The sequence below is a fragment of the Podarcis vaucheri genome (genome assembly GCF_965113315.1).
Source record: "Podarcis vaucheri genome assembly, chromosome: 3".
NCBI classification, from domain to species: domain Eukaryota; kingdom Metazoa; phylum Chordata; class Lepidosauria; order Squamata; family Lacertidae; genus Podarcis; species Podarcis vaucheri.
The window spans coordinates 46,531,197-46,552,857 of NC_138761.1; the positions used below are offsets into that span (position 1 = coordinate 46,531,197).

Consider the following 21,661-nt stretch of genomic DNA (forward strand, 5'->3'; position numbering starts at 1 on the left):
GATGAACTACTCACTGTGGAGAAGCACTCATTGTATGTCCACTTTATGATGTCTTTGCAGACTGCAGTTGTGCATGATTTGCTTAAAAATCACTAAAGCAAGAGGGTGTTGGCGTGGAGAAGAGCCTTGTAGAACTAACTTGGAGCAAGATTTAAATTAATTATCATTAAAAGGGGAAATTAAGCCCTAACATGTATGCTGGGGGAAATACAGGGATTGTATATCCTGGAAAGGTTTTATTGGTTTAACATTCATTGGACATGCACCCTACCTACAGAATCACAATCCAAAATTGCACAGCAGAGCTAATGTGTGAGGGAAGAATGATAGAAACTTTCTGTCTCCCTAATACCCCTATGATTTAAGGGCCCTTCACAGGGAGGTAGCACTGAGCCCATGCTGTTTATCCCACAGCCAAAGGAATGCAGTTCAATAAAGTTAAAACATGCCATCTATAATCCAAGTATAGTGGGTGAAGCTGAGCTGAAAAATACCCCTTTCTATTTTGTTTTTATTGGTGCTGAGAAATGTTTCCAGTTTTTCTTGTGCTTTCAACAGCTCTTTGGAACATTTGTTATTTTTGTCCAAGCCCTGGATATGAAGTGTCGCTTACAGAGAGCTGTTCAGGAAACCTCAAAGGTCTATTTTGTTGCTACACCACTTTCTCATTCCAGGCTAGCAACAGAAATAAAGTTGCAGCATTTTGAAGTATTCTCCTCTACCCACCCACCCCCCAAAAAAGAAAGAAAAAAAAGTTTCAATAAGTATTCACTTCAGGTCAACTGTTATTCCTGCAGTGAGTTCTTCTTGAAACAGCCAAGCAATGTAGAAAATGTCAATAACCTCATAAAACCAACTGGCACTATTCTGAACTGGCCATAACTTGCTGGCTATAGATTTTTCTCTCTGCTCCTTGTTGTTTAGAACAGATAAAACAAATGATACAGGAGTACTAGTCAATGTTGCTTCTTTAAGCAAAGGGGTAGATGGTGGCAGCCTGTTCTTCATCATCACCTGAATGTCCTTCAGCCTGAGCATATATGAGAATAGTTTGTCTTTTATTGTAGCTTATGTTGAAAACCATCTGTCTGTCTGTCTGTCTGTCTGTGTATCGCCTCTTTAGTTTACACCAGGGGTAGCTAACGTTTGGTCTATGGGCTGCATCTGCACGCAACAGGCTTGAGTAGTTTGTTTGACAGTGCCAATGTCCCCCCCCCCCGGTTTTTAATCTTAAAAAAATATTTTGTTTTATTTGTCTGTTTGTTTTTTACTGGCTGTTCCCATAGGTAGCCTGCTGCTTTCTGTCACCTACTCAAGCTTCCCCCAAATTTCTCATATTTTTTAAAAAAATCACTTACCACTCCTACTACACTTCTATGATACTGAATTCCCTCCCCACCCACATTTGTCCTTTTTAAAAAGAAAATGTTGATACATGTCGATACATGTAGCCTCCAAAGGGTTTACCATTCCTGCTCTACACAGTTGTGTCTATGACAGAATGTTTGTGCCCCAACTGCCATCTATTACCTAGGGGCTGCTACTCTTTGAAGAGCAAGCCAATTTCATACATGCATGCAGTCAGGTGTGTCTTTATACATGTAGATGGAACCGAAGGTGCTATATATTCCTATATGCATGCACTTTTTTGCACCCTGATCCACGATACCAGCATCAGCCACCTTAGGGCTCCTTGGGGTACTCTTGCCTGGTGGGAGATGACATCAAGGTATCAGTGTAGATTTTATACAAGCAATTCTTATTGACTGTTAAGGTCATTTTACACCAGCGCTATCACTAGTTAATAGAGTGCAATGAAGGTCTAGAGGGAAGGAACTAAAATTTAGCTATCATGGGGTGCTCTTTTTATACGGTCAATTGCTCAAAAGAACACATCCAATCTGTATTAGCATTAGGATGCAGCTCTTAAGTTGCTCAGAGGTATATCTAGCTGTTTGCTTGTTTGAGCCAGACCCTGTCGCTAAGGCACTCGTGGAACTCTATTTCTGGTAGGGGATGGTGCATGCCAAGTCCCTCCTGGTATGAAAGTAGCAGTGAAACTGAGCATACCTGCACAATAATGGACTAGGCTGTTAAATTCTTACTGACCAAAGCACACTCGGGCTCGCACAATAAAATCAGCCCACAACCCTACCCTTAAAATTGCACTGTTCCATCAAGAAGCCATTGAACATTTTATAGTTGCACTACAATTACAAAGGATACTTAAAGACATCTTCACACATCAAACATCAGATTTATTTAATTTTATTTCTCTGAAAACAATCCCCGCATGTTTGCTTTTTCGTGTAAACAGTGGCGACAAGTTGGTTGTTTTTTTTTGCAAAAAATGCTAACTTTTGATTTAAAAAAATACTCTCTCATTAATAAATCAGCAATATGCAAGATAGCCTTCTTGTTGTAGTCTGGCTTCCTCACATCTCATAGAGGAAATTGTATTTACCCAAAATAGCAAAAGATAATGATATGACAATATATATGTATGAATATACTGTATATATAAATGTTCAAACAATAGTTGTAAGGTCAACTTGAGCAATGAAATGTCTTTCCGTTCTTAATAAGTAACTCAAGAGGCAATGTCCTAACAAGCTGCAATGTCCTAACAAGCTGCAAGAACTTAGAGGGAGGAAGCACTGTCATGTTCCTGTTTCCACTGAAGTTTTGCATTCATAGGGCCAGGAGGCAAAATGCCCCTCTGTCCATGGCCGTATGCCCACTCACTTGTTAAAAACAGATCATTCTAATGGTCAGTGGGGCATTCTCTGCCGTCGCCCAAGGTATTTGCTTTTTCTATTTTCCATCTTTAACACTAGCCTATATGTGGATTGACTGAGATGGCTCAGTTGGTTGAGCATGAGCTTCTTAAGATTCAGGTTTGTGGGTTCAAGCCCCACATTGGGCAGAACGATTTCCACATTGCAGGGGGTTGGTCTAGATGATCCTCGGGATCCCTTTCAACTGTCCAGTTCTATGATTCTGTGAAATCCATGCCTCTCCTTTTGTCCACAATTCAAAGGGAACAGGCAAGTTTGCAAACCTACCAGGAAGGGATTGCTTAGGAAATTATTTGTAGCCCCATCCCCACACAATACTTCTCTGGTCTGAATTCCACCCTTAAAAAAGAAAAAAGAAAAAAGATTGATGTTCCTGTTATATTTGTTTGGGTAGAATATGTAACTGGCTTTTTAGATGAGCCTGATATGAGAGCTTTATATGTGATGGTCTTCTAAAGTGCCTTGGGTTGCATGTGTGTTTTAAAAAATAAAAGCAGATCTGGTATTTGGTATGGGGTGCAATTCTGGCATTCACCATTTGTATTTTATTTATTTGTTGTTTAAATTTACAGCCCCACCTTTCTACACAACGGTATCCCAGCTATCCCAATTCTGCACCTTGCGGTCCTCGCCTCTAAAGCAACATGTCACTACACCCCTATGCATGCCAGCAGTCCTAACCACTTGGTTCCTTAGGAAAAGCAAAAACACACCCCTCCTTTAGAGTTCCTACCTGGAAGTTCTCCACTGCTTAGAGTCTGATAGTAGTTGCTGTTTTCCAACCTGTTTTGTGTCATTGTCCCCCTCCCCAATTCTGGGAAAAGCTTTTCCTGTTCAGTCAGTGTATACTTGTCATGCAGCTCATAGGAGCTTTTCCCTATACACCTTTGGGTGTACGTGGCAGCTGCAGCTATCCTGACCTCCAGCTCTGCCGAGACCAGTCTATGCTGGTGGAGTGCAATAAACGGGGGAAACTCTTCCATGCTCACAAATGGAACCTACTACAATCAGTGATGCACAGACCTGAAAGCTGTGTTCATTTCTCAAGAACACCTTTATGATTTTGCGTTCAAAGGACATTACAGTTGAAGACTGAAGAGCAATATTTATCAACATTTAAATAAAACATTTTGGTGGCTTTTATGTATAAATATTTCTTCATATAAACATAACACAAAATTAAATAGCTCAGATACACAGACACTATTTAATATACTTCCACTGTTGTCAAAATCATCTGTAAACACCATCTCACACTGAATACAAAAGCAGCTTTTATACCAGTTCTGTGTTCACAACACTGATTCCCCTTTTCATAAAGGAAGTTGCACTTTTATTTTTTATTTTTTTAAATCTGAGTGTCAGGTCTAATGAAAAAAAAAGGAAGAAAAAAAACTCCACAAAGAAGCTTGGTCAATTGAAAGCATAATATACAAAATTACCTTTCAAAATGTAAGTAAATCTGAACTGAAACTAAGTTTTAAATTACAATCCTTTCCTTGGGGAAGTCCTGACTTTTGTGAAGTACAGTATAGGCACAATCCACTTGTAACATCTCCTCTGCAATCATCACTGAGTTGCATAAGAGGACGGTGGGTTGTGTCCCAAGATCTCAGGAACGGACCACATTATAAATACCAGGAGCCATCACTGCTCACATCTCAACTATAAATATTAAAGCCCTTTTTTTGTCTTTCTCAGAAGGTGCTTAGCTATTTAAAATAGCAGACTACTTACATTAATTTGGGACATTGTACTGCACAAACTTGAATTTTCCACTACTGGTTGTAACAACAACAACAACAACGATAACAACAACAGAAGCTTTCAAGATTGACAAGCATTTTGGAAAGTGCCAAGTCAGTTTCTTTAAATACATAATTATTTTCCCCCATTTCTAAAAACACTTTCTAAATGTGCAGAAAATAGAGACAGACACTCGTTCTGAGAATCCCCTGGTGCAGTCTGATTTAGGAGCCTGCCTGAGAGAAGTGATGTGCTTATTACATAGACTTTTGACTTCTTCAAACCCTTGAATAAATGCACTGAAATAATCACATGCTTTCTTCCTGGTGCTGCCCTCAGAACTCCTTCTTGTCCCCTCTTGCCCACCCCCCAAACCAGCAGAGTGAGCTGGACTCCCCTAATCTGCACAGAAGTCATGGTCAACTTCTAAGCAACCTGGAGACTCCCAGAGCCACACTGGGCACTATCCTATTTGTACTGGCATAATTGAAGTCTGAGAACCAGGCCAAAAGTCCATCGACATTCACGTTTGATGCAGAAGTACATCCTGTAAAGACTGCAGCTCCCAGTATTTTGTGTTCTCTGTTAAAGTAAATATTAGTAAGGATTCTCTCATCTGCATGTGGCCTCACATCTCCAGTTGAGAGACTGTGAGCTCTTCAAGGTACATCGCTATATGAAAAATATACATGATACTCATTTCCGTTGTAAAAATGTGTGGCTATAGTAAGTGCCCTTATTTGTTTGTTTATTTAAAAATATTTCTAACCCGCCCTTCATTGCAAAGCAATTCCAGGACGAGGCACAAACATAATTAAAACTGCATCTATAACAATCATAAAACAGGGGCCTTCTGGTGTTCTTCACTGTGGTGTGCATTTATTGTGAGGGGTTCGCCACTTTAAGGAGAAGCCAAAATTTCAGAATAAATTAGAAAACACAAATATAAGCTGAAAAATGATTTTCAAGGCCCCTTTGTGCTGCTCGCATCTGACAATCATCATAAGCCGTGCCTCAAAAGACAGGCATCTTATTTCCTGGTAAACAGATGGCAGGCTCTGAGTGCCTTGGTTCCTCCTCTGCAGATTCTTTAATAACTTGGACCACAAGAATTGTCATTACATCCAAAAGAGGTGAGGAAGGGAAGCTCTAAGAGGTTTGGTGCAACCTAAGCTTAGAATGCACACATATGTTTTCTTTTGATAGATCCGTCCAACTAGTTACTTCAGCTAAAACCTACTTTACTCCTTAGGAATGGGCTAGCTGCATGTGCTCACCTGAGATCCCAGAATGGATTTACATTTGAATAATTGGGCAGATCACCAATAGCTTTCATAATTGCACTGCAACTCCTTGGGATTTTGTAGCAAAACCTTCAGACGTTTGATTGTTCCTTAGTAAAAACCTCTGCAATTAGTTTGTTTTTGCTTAATGCGGTGTAAACCATTACATTAAACAGGAAGTATTAAAAGGATAGATGCATACACCAGACTGATCCTTTCTCATCTTGAAGATGAAATATTTGTAGTTGGCTCCAGCAACCACCCTCCCTCCCATTTTTGCAATCCCTTAAATATGTTTTTCCATTGTTAAAACATACTATTTTATGAAGCTTCCTGTGGAATCCGCTTATGAAAAATGACGGACTGTCTCTGCTGGTACTGTTGCTTACGTCGTTTACGTTTGTCACATTGACATAGCAGTAACATCTTAAAAGTGGTTCTGAATGTTTTGTTACACAGTGCATAGCACATAGGGTTCACTGTGCTATTGATGTAGCAAAGCCAATACCCCAGGTTCCAAAAGGTTTGGGGAATACATTTATCACAAAAGGTGTTTACCAAGACCATGATGTTGTATGGGGTCCATGTGATAATGAAGGCAAACAAAATGGCACTGAGTGTCTGTGCAGCTTTCTTTTCTTTGATGAGTGACATTCGTTTCCGCTTGGAGATCTGACTTCTTGTCTTCAAGGCAAACTTCTTGGCCAGGGTGGCTTCCTTGAATGACAAAGGCAGGGCAGCAGGTGCCTTATGTCCTGTTGAAATGCCATCAGTAGCCTTTCCTGTGTGTGTTGCTGATCCTGGTTGAACAGGAAGTTTAGGAAAGCTCTTCTGCAAGTTTCCATCTTCTAAACACTTTTGTGGATGAAGGTTTCTAGGCTTCTTGTCTTTTGACTCTGTGTCCATCTTCGACAATTCATCCTCTGACCCCTGCAGGTCTTCTGATGAGGGTTGCTTTGTAGAGTTTAGGATAGTGTTATGTCCTGGAAGCTTCAGTACAATGGAATAGATGGCCCTGGTCTCAGAGGCAATGTCGTCTTCGTCCGACGAAGCAGAGTTCTCAAGAGATGCGTTGCCATCATTGTTGTTCCAGCTGTCACTGCTGCTGTGCTCGTGATCAACCTGATCTGGGCTTGGCTTCCAGCTCTTGGATGTCATCCAGAAGTGGCAGCCGCCATACTTTCTTCTCTTTGAGCGCTTTGTATTATGCTGCTGCAGCTCATAGCTGCTGCAGCTTCTAGAGCTGCCTGTCTGGTTGACAAAGCGTGCTGCCTCAGCTTCGCTGCCAGAGGCCTGGAGTCCTGCTAACTCTTTGGTACGCTTCTCTGTCTCCTTGTATATCCTCCAGTACAAAATACTCATAATGGTGACGGGCAAATAAAAGGCAGCTATTGCGGTGCCAAAAGTGATGATAGGCTCAGTCAGGAACTGGATGTAACATTGACCTTCAGGAACAGTTCGCTCCCCAACAAAATATTGCCAGAACAGAATAGCAGGGGCCCAAAGGACAAAGGAGATGACCCAAGCCAAGCCAATCATCACCCCAGCTCTTCTGGTTGTTCGTTTTGCTCTGTAGGTAAGTGGCCTTGTGATGGAAAAATATCTGTCAAAGCTTATGACCAGCAGATTCATTACTGAGGCGTTGCTAGCTACATAGTCGATGGAGAGCCACAGATCACAGGCCAGGTTTCCCAAAGCCCAGCGGCCCATGATGATATATGTAGTGAACAGGTTCATGGAAATAATGCCAATGATCAAATCTGCGCAAGCAAGGCTCAGCAAGAAGTAATTGTTAACAGTTTTCAGCTGTTTGTTGACTTTAAATGCCACAATCACGAGGATGTTTCCTATGATGGTCACAAGGGCCAAGAAGCCAGTGAGTAAAGCAATCAAGACAACTTGCCAAACAGTGTGGCCACCCAGAGGATCAGCAGGAACTTGTGATCCATTGGTCATTTCCATAGTGGTGAAAGAGAAGCTCTCGTTTGTTTGGGAGAGGCCATGACTGCTAGTGAACGAGGATGCATCACTTGGGAGGCCTGTTGTTTGGGAGTCTTGAATCCAGACAGCGCTCACAGAAACCAAGGAAGAGATTGTACTGTTGCTAGATGGGACCATTGTGACGTTCTGACATATTCTGCAAGAGGAGGTGGAGGAGAAAGAGAAGAGAGAGAGAAAAACAAATTAGGATTTGTTACTTTGCTGGTACCACCATATCAGTTATTATTAGCTGAATATCTATTACATCTGAGATATCAAAGTATGTGAAGTGGTTATAAGAAGAACATTTTCAGCTGAGTTAACACGATTTGAGGGAAAAGCAAACGACAAAAACCACTGCTGCTAGGATATTATTGTGAAACTGTACAGGTGACACTTTTTATGGTTTGTTGGACACAAGATCTTAGACATTATATAAGCTTCAAGACTTGAACATAGTGAAAATTGTTCACTAGTTGCTAATTCAAAGGGAAATTGTTATATACTTGGTGGCATATAACACCAAAATATTGTTTAAAATTTTGACACATATACTCAGTCATGCTGAAGATGTAAGAATGAGGCCCTAATCAATAAGGGAGATCGGTCTAATATTAGAATGGCAATTCAGGGACATTTAAATTTGGGATTTGCATGGCGAGTTTTCATAGGACCTATTGAGGACTGCTATTGTCTGTGATAAATCTCTTTCACAAATTTTGTACTGTTTTACGAAAAATAAGACGTAAACATAGTTACTGATCCTCAGCTGGACTAAAAGACAATTCTTCAAAGACTCTTTCAGACTGAGCACCGATCCCAACCTCACATGCTTTCAAATTCCATCATTTAAGTTCAAGCTGGTATATTTAATATAGTTATAATATATCTGGCTTGTTATTTGATTGATAGATGTATTTTATTATATTCTGTAAGCCACCCTGTGTAGGCAAAATATAAACATTTAAACACACACACATACAGAAATTATGTATATAATGCTTGCAGGCCATAGGCATCTGGTCGGCCACTGTGAGAACAGAATGCTGGACCAAATGGTTCAGTGGCCTAATCCAGCATGTATTAGGACAGATATAGAGAATCACTGATCCTCCAGATATGGCTAAACTACAGTTCCCATTATCCCTGGCTATCGGTCAAGCTTGCTGGGGCAGTTGGGATTTGCAGCTCAGCAACAGATGGCAAGGAGTATCTTACTACTGTGAGGGAGATTGTCTGAAGGAAGGAAGACTGGCCAACTGTGATTACAGAAGTCAAAGGAAGGGCAGGGGTGGCCCCTTTACATGGATAAATACCCCTTTGCCCACTTTTGCCAACACTGAAAGTTTCCCTTGGAGGTAGGAGGGCCCTTTAAATTAACTTCAAGTATAAGGGGAATGATTTATTCTATTTGCATACTGCACGAGGTTTTGCAAACCCAGCCTTTCCTTCTCATTTAAATCAACACACCCTTTTTTCCTGCCACCCTCAAAATGTTCTGTGTTACTTCCCCCATAAAGCTCGAGTCTATTGTGCTGATGGTCTTGGACAGAAGCCCAAACAAAGCAAAAGAGAGAGAAGGGAACGGCAGACTTAGTATTCAAAATCCAATCTCCCTGTACCGCCAATATAATTGGCAAGCTTATATTTTTGCTTTGTCTGCACCGTTATCTAGATGAAGTAGTTTAAACATTGGAGGATTTAGAACTGTGAGATAGGGAAAGCATTATAAATTGCAATGATAACCTGAATGTTGTGTTAAAACTCCAGCAATATAATATTCTTTGGTTTTCTCTTTATAACAAGACACGGATCCAGAAAAACAGTCAGACTTAAATTCATTATTCCAGTTACATATTTGTGCCATTTAGAAATACTTCATTATCACACAGGAGCGATGAGTTGGACCCAACATTGCAGGGGCGGGGCGCTGTAACATGTGCATGACATCACATGTGTGATGCCCCCCCCCCCGTTTGAGCATGAGACATGCGGGAGTTCCTTTGAGGAATGCCAGAGCGCCTTCCCAGAAATAAATCGCCCTCCAAGCCTCCTGCCTCCACCCGGCGGGCCAGCGCTCGCCCGTCAGTGGCAGGGGGTACAGAGGGCAAAAATCACCCTCCATGCCTCCCACTGCCACCTGGTGGGGCAGCACTTGCCCAAGAATGCTGCCTCTGCAGCACCCTTGCATGGTGCGGCCCCGTCAAGCAGAGGGGCAGCAATGCTGCTGCAACTCTCCTGCTGTCAGACCTGACCCAGGAGTGGAGCTGCGGCTGAGCACGAAGGAGCTAGCAGCCCTTTACAGGAGAGGGGTGGCAACACTGCTGCCCCTGCCTTTTCTCTACTTCGCCCCCGGGTCAGACCTGACTCAAGAGCAAAGCTGAGGCTGAGCGTTCGTGCTCGCCTGGGGGCAGCAGGGGGTGGTGGCCCCCTCAGTATTGCGGGGACTCAGCCCCCTGCCTAGAAATACTGAGGGGGCTGAAGCCCCTTCCACCATCTATACCTTGCACCCCTGTTATCACACTGCACATTAGTGCCAATTAGAAATGCTTCATTATCATGATTGGAATGTATTTGCTTCTTTGAACCCTTCCTGTCCTTCACTCACTAAGAATAACTGGCGTGTATGTTCACCCAATATCAATGTACAGATAGTTTGTTTCTTCATAATGGATGTTTTTGGTGCAGTAGGTGATCCTGGAACTTTACATTAAGGCTGTCATTAAGAAAGTTGCAGTACAAAGTTAAATGAATGGGAAGAAGGGAAGTCAACCTGAGAGTAGTGCAAAATGTTGAAAGGGGAATGGGCAAGTGTCTACTACAATAGTTTTATTATTTTTCATTAAATCTGTATATTTTCCTTCATGTGAATATCACAGGGAGCTTCACAACATAAAAATACAAAATGAGAAGACGAAAAACATAATAAAAACACGACAAAACCAATGCACAAACCTCAACACATTTAAAAAGACATATAATGTTAATAAGCCAAAGGCCTGGTTAAATAGAATCTTTTTCACCTGGCACCATGGAATGAAGGTGACAGATGGGTAGAGCATTCCACAAATGGACAATCACCACAGAAAAAGGCCCATTCTCATATTGCCCCCCTCTTGTTGACAGGTACACAAAGAGGAACCTCAGATAATGATTGCAGGGTCTGGGTCTATTTGTATATACAGTGGTACCTCAGGTTACAGACACTTCAGGTTACAGACTCCGCTAACCCAGAAATAGTACCTCAGGTTAAAAATGTTGCTTCAGGATGAGAACAGAAATTGCACGGTGGTGGCAGCAGGAGGCCCCATTAGCTAAAGTGGTGCTTCAGGTTACGAACAGACCTCCAGAATGAATTAAATTCTTAATCCGAGGTACCACTGTACTACCCCACATGCAACATTTCCATCCTGTATGAGTCACCCAAGCTTTCTGCACTGAGTGGGGTCTGGGGGCTTTAAAGTGTTTATGAGTTAATGTATTTAGAAGCCTCTCCACAGCTAGTTACCCTGATGATGCAGGTTTTCTAAGTTGCACAAAGGTTTCTAACACTGTTCAGCTGAATGTAGTTAAAAGCCTTCTTCAGACCCCCTGAGTTGTTGGAGTGTTAGGGAAAGCGCTTTCATGTACCACCTTATGGCCCTCTTCATGGACACATTTAATTCCTGGGGAGAGTTATGAAAACTGCTAAGGGGGGCTTAGGTGATGCCAATCCTTTCCAATTGCTTATAAAATGGGAAGACCCTTTGTCCAATCTGTCTGAGCCTTTGTAGGTTTAATGTTTTTGGAGAGTAGTAAAATACTTTGAGACTTTTATGTTATTTAGATGGAAAATACCAACGTTATAGATCAGACATGACAGGGTGGGTCTCCGCTGTGATCATTGCAGAAACAAAGAACAAATGAAAAATGAACAAAAGATTAACAATGAGAAGGGAAAGGAATAAAATGAATGGGGCTCTCAGAAGTGAAATGAAAGTTTGTGAATTGTGCATCTCTAGTTTACATCTGTGTTCACAGATTGACTGATTTTTTGGTCAAAAAAATTATATGCATGTTTAATAACAAAAACTAATGGACCAAAATGGGTCTCAGCCTTCCTGGCTTGCATGCCTAAGTTTGTGCTCCGTGAACAGAGCTTCCATTCATGGAAGGAGAGTTCTACATAAGGTAGGAGCCCTTCCATGAGCAGAGATCTTTTATGAGTGGAGGTTCCTTCCATTCAAGGAGTGAAAACTCAGGATCCAGTTCTCTGATTGCTGTTGCTCCAGCACCACTACCCAAACATTATTACTGTAAGGAGAAAATAAAAATGGACTCAAACTAGTTTAGATTTCATATATTTCTGTACGAATGACCTGACCAATCAGTGCTAAATTAAGGTACACCACACATCTGGCAGTGTACTGATTTTTGAAATTAACATCTTACATTAATTTTATACACAAATGCAGTCTTAAAATTTAGGCAATCAGAGTTGATTGTTCATTCATACTTTGGCATTGCTTTATCTGTATTAATCAAAAGGAAGTGCATGATGCTGCCACATATATCTTTGAAGCATGATTTTAAAAAATAAATCTAAGCCATAAACCATCATCAAGTTAAGCACATGAATTTTAAAAATATTGGCACTTCTTGTACCAAGCAGGAGTAGCACATCATATTTTATATTCCAGAAGCTCAGTGACTCATTCGTCTCATAATTTTTTGAGCTGCTTTGCAGCCACTCCTAAATGATTGAAACACGTTTCAGTGAAGCCTTCCAGAAATGAATTTAGCTGTGTCACTTTGGTTTCTACCTCACTTGTCCTAAAATGAACTTGGGTGCTACAGAAAGAGTCATTTGTTGCATCTTCTAAAGAATATGCCAGGTTTCCCTTTGACTCTTGCAGATCATGGCTACAATATGAATTGAGGTCCAATCCAGTCATCCTCACTTCCTTCTCAGTTTTCATTCCCACATATTCTGCTCTGCATTTGGTGATAATACAGACCCCGGCCTTCTTGGTGATACAGAATGCCTCTAGAACGCCTTCTAGAAACAGTAGTGCCCTTTAAATTCCTCTTAAAAACTCATTGTTCTCCCCAATGTTTACTGGAATCTGACTCTCCAATTTTTCAGGTTTTGTACATGGCTCAGTTTTATTTGTGATACACAGTTGCGTTTTGTTTTCAGAAAATTTTGTTGAATGTTGTGAGCTATTATAAATGTGAACTATCAGGATGAGCCCCAGGGAATGCAGCTGATGTTCATATCTGCATCTAGTCATGGAAGAAGAGGAGTTTTCATACATAAACTTCTGCTGCTCCCTTGGCCCATTCTGCCTAACTGGTAATCAGCAACACCACTCTGACAGGTTCTAGTCACCATTGAAGTTACAGTCACCTATTTAACTTGTGGTTTTGTGTTGTGAATTTAGCAAATTACCAGATTTTCTAGAGACCACTATGGACATTCATAGATTATGTCATTACTTTTAACCAAATAATGGGTAACAAGGCCTGTTTTACAGCTCAAAAAGAGTAAATTATCTATAGCATGGCATAAATTGTTAATATGACCTTATCATACTATGAGGACCACAAGCTATATCTGCTTTCTCTATTATACTATTTTGGCACAACCCAGTGTTATGTTAGCAGCAGGAATTTTCTGTTTCAGAGCCAAACTTCAAAGTTTTACTTAACAGTTGTCCAATTAAGCTGATGGCTCTTGGAGGTGTACCATGCCAAAGGGTGAGGCTGCATGTATTAATTTGCCCTATGACCAACTATATTGGCTCTATTGATCCCAAAGTATGAGCAGCAGCATAGATACAATATATAGATTCAAAAACTGAAGTATACATTAATGTAAGCTTAAAGGTAAAGGTACCCCTGCCCGAACGGGCCAGTCTTGACAGACTGTGGGGTTTGTGCGCCCATCTCACATCTATTGGCCGGGGGCCAGCGCTGTCCGAGGACACTTCCGGGTCACGTGGCCAGCGTGACATCGCTGCTCTGGCGAGCCAGAGCCGCACACGGAACGCCGTTTACCTTCCCGCTGGTAAGCGGTACCTATTTATCTACTTGCCCCCGGGGGTGCTTTCGAACTGCTAGGTGGGCAGGCGCTGGGACCGAGCAGCGGGAGCGCACCCCGCCGCGGGGATTCGAACCGCCGACCTTTCGATCGGCAAGCCCTAGGCGTTGAGGCTTTAGCCCACAGCGCCACCCGCGTCCCAATGTAAGCTTACATTAATGCTATATAGTAGTATCCACTAGGTGGTGCCATAAACATGCAAATAGAAGTTGTCGTCCCCCCATACAAGTCAGATGAAATTGCTACAATTAATGTAGGTAAGATCAAAACAACACTTTTCAAAAAGGTAATAAATATTTGCAATACACTGCTTATTTGTGGATTTGGAAGCTAGAAATGTACAAGGGAACATTTTGTACTGCTTTTGCTCCTAATTGACTTTTGGTTTGGATAAGCCCAAACTATATACTAGTTCCTGATGCAATAATAAATGAATCATAATCTTGCATGTAAGTTCACAATTTAGTACAAGCACATGATATAACCTGAGAAGTAGCCAGAACAGCAATCCAAGCTGAGTTACTAATTCAAAAGATCAACCATATGACAGTTATGGAGAAAGCACGTAAATCTTGGCATTCCATCCAGGCATTTGGAGATAAGTTTAAAGTTGATGTTAAAATGGATTGGGTTTAACAAACATGATGAACTTGTGATAGCAGCAGAAAAAACAGCAAGTGAATGGGTTTATTAACACATCAGTAGTATTTACCACTGTACTGTAAATTTACCACTTTGTTCTTGTCTTTGGATCCTCAGTGCATGTGGAGATGGAGAAACACCCCAAAGTTAGAGGCTACTCTCTCTTTCCTCGCCCTACCCACCCCGTAGTAACTTCTTGTTTGCCCCAGCCCTGCAAAGTTCTACTCAGTAGAGACATTTGGCAGAACACAGGCGGCTTCTGCAACCTTAATGGTTGGGTAGAAGGGGGAACAAGCTACACCTGATAAGTTATCTCATCTGCACAACTAATAATAATAATATTTTTATTATATATACCCCGCCCATCTGCCTGGGTTTCCCCAGCCACTCTGGGTGGCTTAAAGGTAAAGGTAAAGGTACCCCTGCCCATACAGGCCAGTCGTGTCCGACTCTAGGGTTGTGCGCCCATCTCACTTAAGAGGCCGGGGGCCAGCGTTGTCCGGAGACACTTCCGGGTTACGTGGCCAGTGTGACGAAGCAGCTCTGGCGAGCCGGCACCAACGCAGCACACGGAAACCCCGTTTACCTTCCTGCTATAAAGCGGTACCTATTTATATACTTGCACTTAGGGGTGCTTTCGAACTGCTAGGTGGGCAGGAGCTGGGACCGAAAGATGGGAGCTCACCCCGCCGCGGGGATTCGAACCGCCGACCATGCAATTGGCAAGCCCTAGGCACTGAGGTTTTACCCACAGCGCCATCCGTGTCCCTTCATTCTGGGTGGCTTACAGCATATCTAAAAACCTAAAATATCAAGCGTTAAAAACCTCCCGATACAGGGTTGTCTTCAGATGTGTTCTAAAAGTTGTGTAATTCTTTATCTCCTTGACATCTGAAGGGAGGGCATTCCACAGGGAGGGCGCCACTACAGATAAGGCCCTCTGCCTGGTTCCCTGTAACTTTGCTGCAAGTTACTTACAACTAACATGCAGGGCCCCTTTTTGCATCTCTCACCCAAGGGGAAAAAAGGTTGTGTATATGCAAAACAATCCTATGTAGGTCTACTCAGAAGGAAGCCCTACTGAGTTCAAAGAGGGTTAACTCCCATGTGGGTCTGCATGGGATTTGCATCTTTGTCCTCAGTTTCTTGCCTGACTATTGTTACCCCTGGCTCTGTCTACTGTTAGCTGACCTGCCCTCTCTGCTTCACCAGACCCAGTGGGCACCAGCTGCTCCCAGTTTGTTTTTATCTTTTAAAATCCAAACAGGGCTTTCTTTCAGCTGGAACTCAATTCCGGTACCTCTCAGGTGGGCACCACTGTCATTATAAGAGAACAAGTGAGGCATTCGCAGTGTGTTCCAGCACCTCTTTTTCTAGAAAAACAGCACTGTATATGGTGAAATACCATCATGTAGCAAAGTGCTATCATAGTGACCTTGATCAAGGTTATTTATGAAAATGTACTTTTGATTTATAGCTTGTGGTGGAAAAGTGTGGTGAAACGTCCTTTCCTGTCAAGAGTTCATTAAGGCTTGTTTCACAAATCACAGATAACTGAAGGCTTTAAATTTATTATAATTGTTCTGAATTTTTAATTTTGTTACACAGGTAGCACATATATCTTAAGGATTTGTTACACTACATGTTGCTGTTTGCTGTCTCTTGTTATTTTTAGGTGATATAATAATAATAATAATAATAATAATAATAATAATAATAATAATAATATTTGGTGCTTATGGCAATTCAGTGCTTGTTGGGAAGTCTAATTTCCCCCCATTCTGAAACCACATTTTTGGGTGATATGTGAAAGTGAAATTAGACAATAAAAGAATCCCTTGTGAACAGAGGTTTTCAACCTTTTTGAGTCTACAGCTCCCTTGACCAACTGCATTCTTTCTGTGGCACCCCTGTGGAGCTCAGGAGCCCAGTTATGTCACCCCTTGCCTGCACAGCTAGCAGCCTCTCACCCTTCTTCGAACACCCTCCCTTGTGAAGTGTTCCCTCAGCCTCCTCTCCTCTCCCATCTCCTTGGGAGTCTTCTGGGCAGCCGCTGCTGTCACCCCTGGTCTCTGAGCTGCCCCCTCCCTGCTCCAAAGAGAGGTGTCACCTCACATTGCCCCACAGGGACCTGCGACTTGTCTGTCCATTCCCAACAGCAAGAGCTTGCCAGCTTGCTTGCCTCAGCTCCTGGCAACCAGCACCCCTGACCAGTCCCAAAGGCACCATTCGCTTGCAGAGCTAGTAGCCAGGGCTGCTGCAACCCATAGCCATGCAAGTATTTAGGAGGCAGAGATGCAAGAGGGCATCAGAGGAGGGAGGGAAGGAAAGAGGGACGGAGGCCAGTGTTGCCTGCAGCACCCCTGACTATCATTCAAGGCACCCCAGGGTGCCATGAAACATTGGTTGAAAACCACTGCCTTATGACATCGGGTAGGGCGAGGTGGAAGATCTTCTATCATTAGCAGTCAGTGCAACAGTGCTGCTGCTGCTTCATACTGGAAGGCAGAAGTGGAGGGGCAAGGTTGGCGTGGTGCAAATGCACTGGCATAGCCAATGCAGAGGTCCACCAGTGTGTTTGCACTGCAGCACCCTTCAACTCCCATTGGTCAGCACAATGCAGCTGGAGGCTATGTTAGCATCCCACCTCAGTGACTTCTACTGCTCTTTATTTTAATCCACTTGAGCACAGAAACCCAACACTTTTGCTATGCATCAAACTGAAGAATGAAACAAATCTTTGCTAGCATAGAGTCAGGCTAGCAATGATCATCCTCAGCCTAGGCTAAGGATAACCAAATTGTTCATTCCATTATTGTCCCCCAAACTGAGTTAATTCTGCATGAATTAGGAGAATAACTCTAATGTTGGAATTGCTGTGTACTGGGACTCAATGTAACTACCGTTATCAATACTGCTGCAGCACATAGGGTGGGCGAGTATGGTTTCTTGTCAATAAGAAAAAGAGTAATCAGCACAGAAATAAGAAATATCAATACGTCAAGAGGCAAAATTATTTTAAAACCTCTTATAAACCTAACCATGGTTTGAAAAAAAAATATATCCATACAAAATCGGACAGGAAAAGAAAAGAAGCAGATAAAGGGGAACAGGTTGATGAATACACTGGAAGAAATGACCTATGTAAAGTTAAAAGGTCCAAATAGATACAGCTTGGTTTAAAAAAAGATACACAGAGGGAGGAAAAAATGAGAATGCCACCTGATACTTCTTTCCAAGTATCTGAACATTCAGCACTGAAGGGAGAGAGAATATGTAAGGAATCTCTCTCTGCTGGGACCAAACAAGGCCTCTTGGATGTAAAAGCAGCAGCAATACCACTCAGCTAACAGATAATTTCCATTAGCTTAAAGTAGTCATAACTCTTTAGTTTCTTTCCTCTTGGCCTACAGCCACTGCAGAACAAGGACATTGCTAACTATTTGGGGTAGCTAAAAGTGATAGGATAAGGACTTCACAACAGTAATATTGATGGCTATAAGTGCACAGAAACATTTCTTTCAAAAACGATAAAGGTAAAGGTAAAGATACCCTTGCCCGTACGGGCCAGTCTTGCCAGACTCTAGGGTTGTGCGCTCATCTCACTCTATAGGCCGGGAGCCAGCACTGTCCACAGACACTTCTGGGTCACGTGGCCAGCGTGACAAGCTGCATCTGGCGAGCCAGCGCAGCACACGGAACACCGTTTACCTTCCCGCTGGTAAGCGGTCCCTATTTATCTACTTGCACCCGAAGGTGCTTTCGAACTGCTAGGTTGGCAGGCGCTGGGACCGAACGACGGGAGCGCACCCCGCTGCGGGGATTCGAACCGCTGACCTTTCGATCAGCAAGTCCTAGGCGCTGAGGCTTTAACCCACAGCGCCACCCGCGTCCCTTCAAAAACGATACAGTGCTTGAAACTGAGCCAAAGGTAATAGTCAGAATATCCCAAAACTTTGAGGCTTTTATCTATGAGGAGACACAAATTACCCCAACTTCTTTGTTTATTTTTAATGGAAATTGTGTTGTTATAAAGATCTGCATGATAATTAGAGGTCAGATAACAAGCCATTAAAAGCCAGAATATCATTATTATGTACAGAATTCCAATAACTGAAAAATAAGCTCATTTCCCTTGGAACCTTTTTTTAAAGTCTATCTTCTTAAAGTTCTCCATTGTTCAGGCATGAAACTTTGCTATTTCATGTTGGGGCGGGGGGAGGACTATACTGGTCTAGTCAGCTCATGATGAGAGTGGTGCTGAATAATGGCAATCAAACGTAAAATGTATAGAACTGGATTTTCCCTACAGAGCATAATTTTTAAGCTCCTTCCGTTCTTGTGCAAAATACAAGGTAAAACATGCCTAGCTACCGTATAATGAGATGGTGTTAGAAAGCTTTCATTTAATACATTGGGAGGAATTTAGTGTTCTAAGAAATGGTGCCCAGTTCTAAATATTATCCTGAAATACAAAATACCACTCACTCTTATAAGAACTTGCTCTATCTTTACTTGCATCAAAAATTCATTGGACGTTTCCCACATTTGCCTCATAACATCACTTCAGATGTTACCCTCATGGGCAAGTTAAGCCATATATATATTACTAGAAGATAAACATGTGGTCTCAGTTGAATCACTTCACATGCCATGTGGGGTCTCACATGATTGAATGCAGCTCAATCTTCAAAACAAACAAAACATAAAACCCCTGCACACAGAAAACTAGATGCCAGTAAGAAAGTTAAAAGAATCAAGTCCCACTTAACTTGCCAGTTGTCAGTGTTCAAGGATTTACATTTGCTTGCTTGTTTAAGATATGGAGGAGAACTCTGGACTCCAGCTGCAGTTTACAGTGATACAACCAGACACAGTTTTACCACCTTATCTGCTGTTCATGTGAAGGATAGGCCTCAGAGATGCATGAAACAGGCACACACACCACCACCACCACCACCACCCTTGAGAATTGGTCCTAGATTTGCTTCAATTTTCCAAGTATTTCTCTAAATTCCCCTTAACATTTTGCTTTAGACAGAGCTGGGGTGGGGGTGGGGGGGTGGGACAAAAGTTTCTCTAAGCTTTTTTGAAACATTTTTTTCCTCATCCCAGTGTGATTTGCTTCCCTCAACATTCAATAGATGCTTCCCCTAAACGGGAACTTCTAGGCTTGACCTGAAATTCCACTTCAGGTAAAATTCATACTCTGGTGTAATCTCATAAATTTGGTAGCGGTCTGAATGTAAATGATGTGAGGCTTTCAGGTTACAACACAGTTACTAAAGAGAAGGAGCATTCAAACAGGGACAACTCGAGGCTTACATTAGGAGAACGACAGCCAATCTGAGTAATGGATTGCTGTTTTTATAATACTGTATATACCAAACCTGCCTGAAAAGAACCTGTGAAGAAGTACATAATTTAGACAGGGCAGGGGGCGCTGTCGAAACTAGAAATCAGGTAGAATGTGTAGAACTATGGTTGAGAGCAGATGATACCTAGAATGCTTGGGTGTCAGTTGGGACAGAAGGAGGAAGATGGAGGACAGGGGAAGAGAAAGGATTCTCCCTCTCAAGTCTCTGACCACTTACAATAAGTTGGTGGGGGTCAGCCTGGGAGGATGCATACTGTGAGCTTAAAGCACTTTCCCCTGCACTATATAATTACATTGCAGAAGGAAGGAGAAGATACTTTTCTTCCCTTCCTACTCTCCAGAACAGTGTGCCCCCTTCTATAAAATGCTAGTTTGGGACTGGCAGTCTTCTAGCGCCAAAACAATTGGACAATGAAGGTGGGAAGGGAGATGTATCCATCACTTCCCTTTGCTTAATCTCCCTTCCCTAGGTGAGCGGTCTGAATTGCAGTACAAAGCTCTTATTCCAGGCTGCCTAGATCCCCAGAATACTCCTGTTAAGGGTAGGGATATACTGCAACATTATGCAGCAGATTTTACTTGTATCTACAAATAATAAAATACAACTATTAAAAATTTACATAGACATCAACACTATGCTGCTACATATCCGTGGAAGAAACCTCCTGCAGCTGTGAAATATCAAAGCTCAAACAGTTCAAGGAAGAGCCTTTTGATGACTCTTCTATCTCCCCGCCTTTCACCTGTCCTTTATCATGCATTTACGCACAGGAGGTAGCAGCTTTCACTGCCAAGGTGGAGGCAAATTGCATCAGACAGAAGGAACAAAAAGAGCTTCATTAATGAAACAGAGGAAACAACTTTGCCAATGTAAAGTGTCAGCAGAAACCATCCGGTTCAGTTTCAGACTTCAGTGACCTTATGAGAACAGAACAGGTAGAAAGGGAATATTAAAAGTTATGACTACCCTTGATTGAGAATCACCACTCCATAGAGAGAAATGGGTGAATGCATTTCACCTTGAGACTCACTTCTTGCTAACAACCCTCTTTTCATTTCATAGTGTAATCACTCTTTCAGATAATATGGTAGGAAATGTTATAAACTGAATACACACCATAATTTTTAAGCAGGGGGGGATTCCTGTAATAGCTTCATACATACAAACCTTGTTTTGCTACCATAGAGCTCACTTGGAGCAGCAGCCAAAACCCTTTGGACTCCAGTGTGCACATAGATCTTTGCCCCTACAGTGGCTGCCTCATTCTCTTCAATGTCTGACCGACCTTCCACAGTGCAGAGCTCTGCAGGGGAGGAAGCCCTTGTGAGCACACCTGGACAATGGGACACTCTTCGACAGCAACAACAGGATTAGAGTACCTCATCCAAGTGAAATGGAGTTTGCTGCTTCCTGAGAAGTTAAGCATGCTCCATGTGTGGTCATGATTCAGGCTTGGCTGAGGCCCAATGTGCTGCAAGATTTGAGTATCCATTGACTATTGGCATGCTGGCCTTATGAATGGCTGTGGATACCTCCTCTGATTGATCTGAGTTGTGGCGGAACTATGAAAAGTCAGCTTGGATCAGACATATCTCAACATTGAGCAGTGAAGTGGATTTTTTCTAAATGGTACCAATGATGTGAAATTTACATAGAAGGATCCCGGGAACTACAGGGCAGCCATGTGGGTGCAATCTTTTGCATTACAGCATTTGGGGTCCCAAAGGCCTAATGAATGCTTGGGTTTCAATA

At 42.3% G+C, this 21,661-nt stretch overlaps 2 protein-coding genes across 7 annotated transcripts in view; one reads left to right on the forward strand and one right to left on the reverse strand.

The window, feature by feature from the left end:
- LOC309527998 (uncharacterized protein) overlaps positions 1–21,661 on the forward strand; it is an 86,546-nt gene that overhangs the window by 26,069 nt on the left and 38,816 nt on the right. The window lies entirely within an intron of this gene.
- The window catches only part of CHRM3 (cholinergic receptor muscarinic 3), a 248,872-nt gene continuing 228,470 nt past the window's right edge, over positions 1,260–21,661 (reverse strand). For 4 of the 5 annotated variants that reach the window (XM_082215046.1, XM_082215047.1, XM_082215048.1 and 1 more), the window contains one exon: positions 1,260–7,964. In XM_082215046.1, the coding sequence (XP_082071172.1) occupies positions 6,149–7,945 (1,797 nt within the window). In that variant the 5' untranslated portion in view covers positions 7,946–7,964 and the 3' untranslated portion in view covers positions 1,260–6,148. Of the gene's footprint in view, positions 7,965–19,303; positions 19,364–21,661 lie in introns of those variants that run through there. The other variant, XM_082215050.1, reaches the window with a different exon arrangement.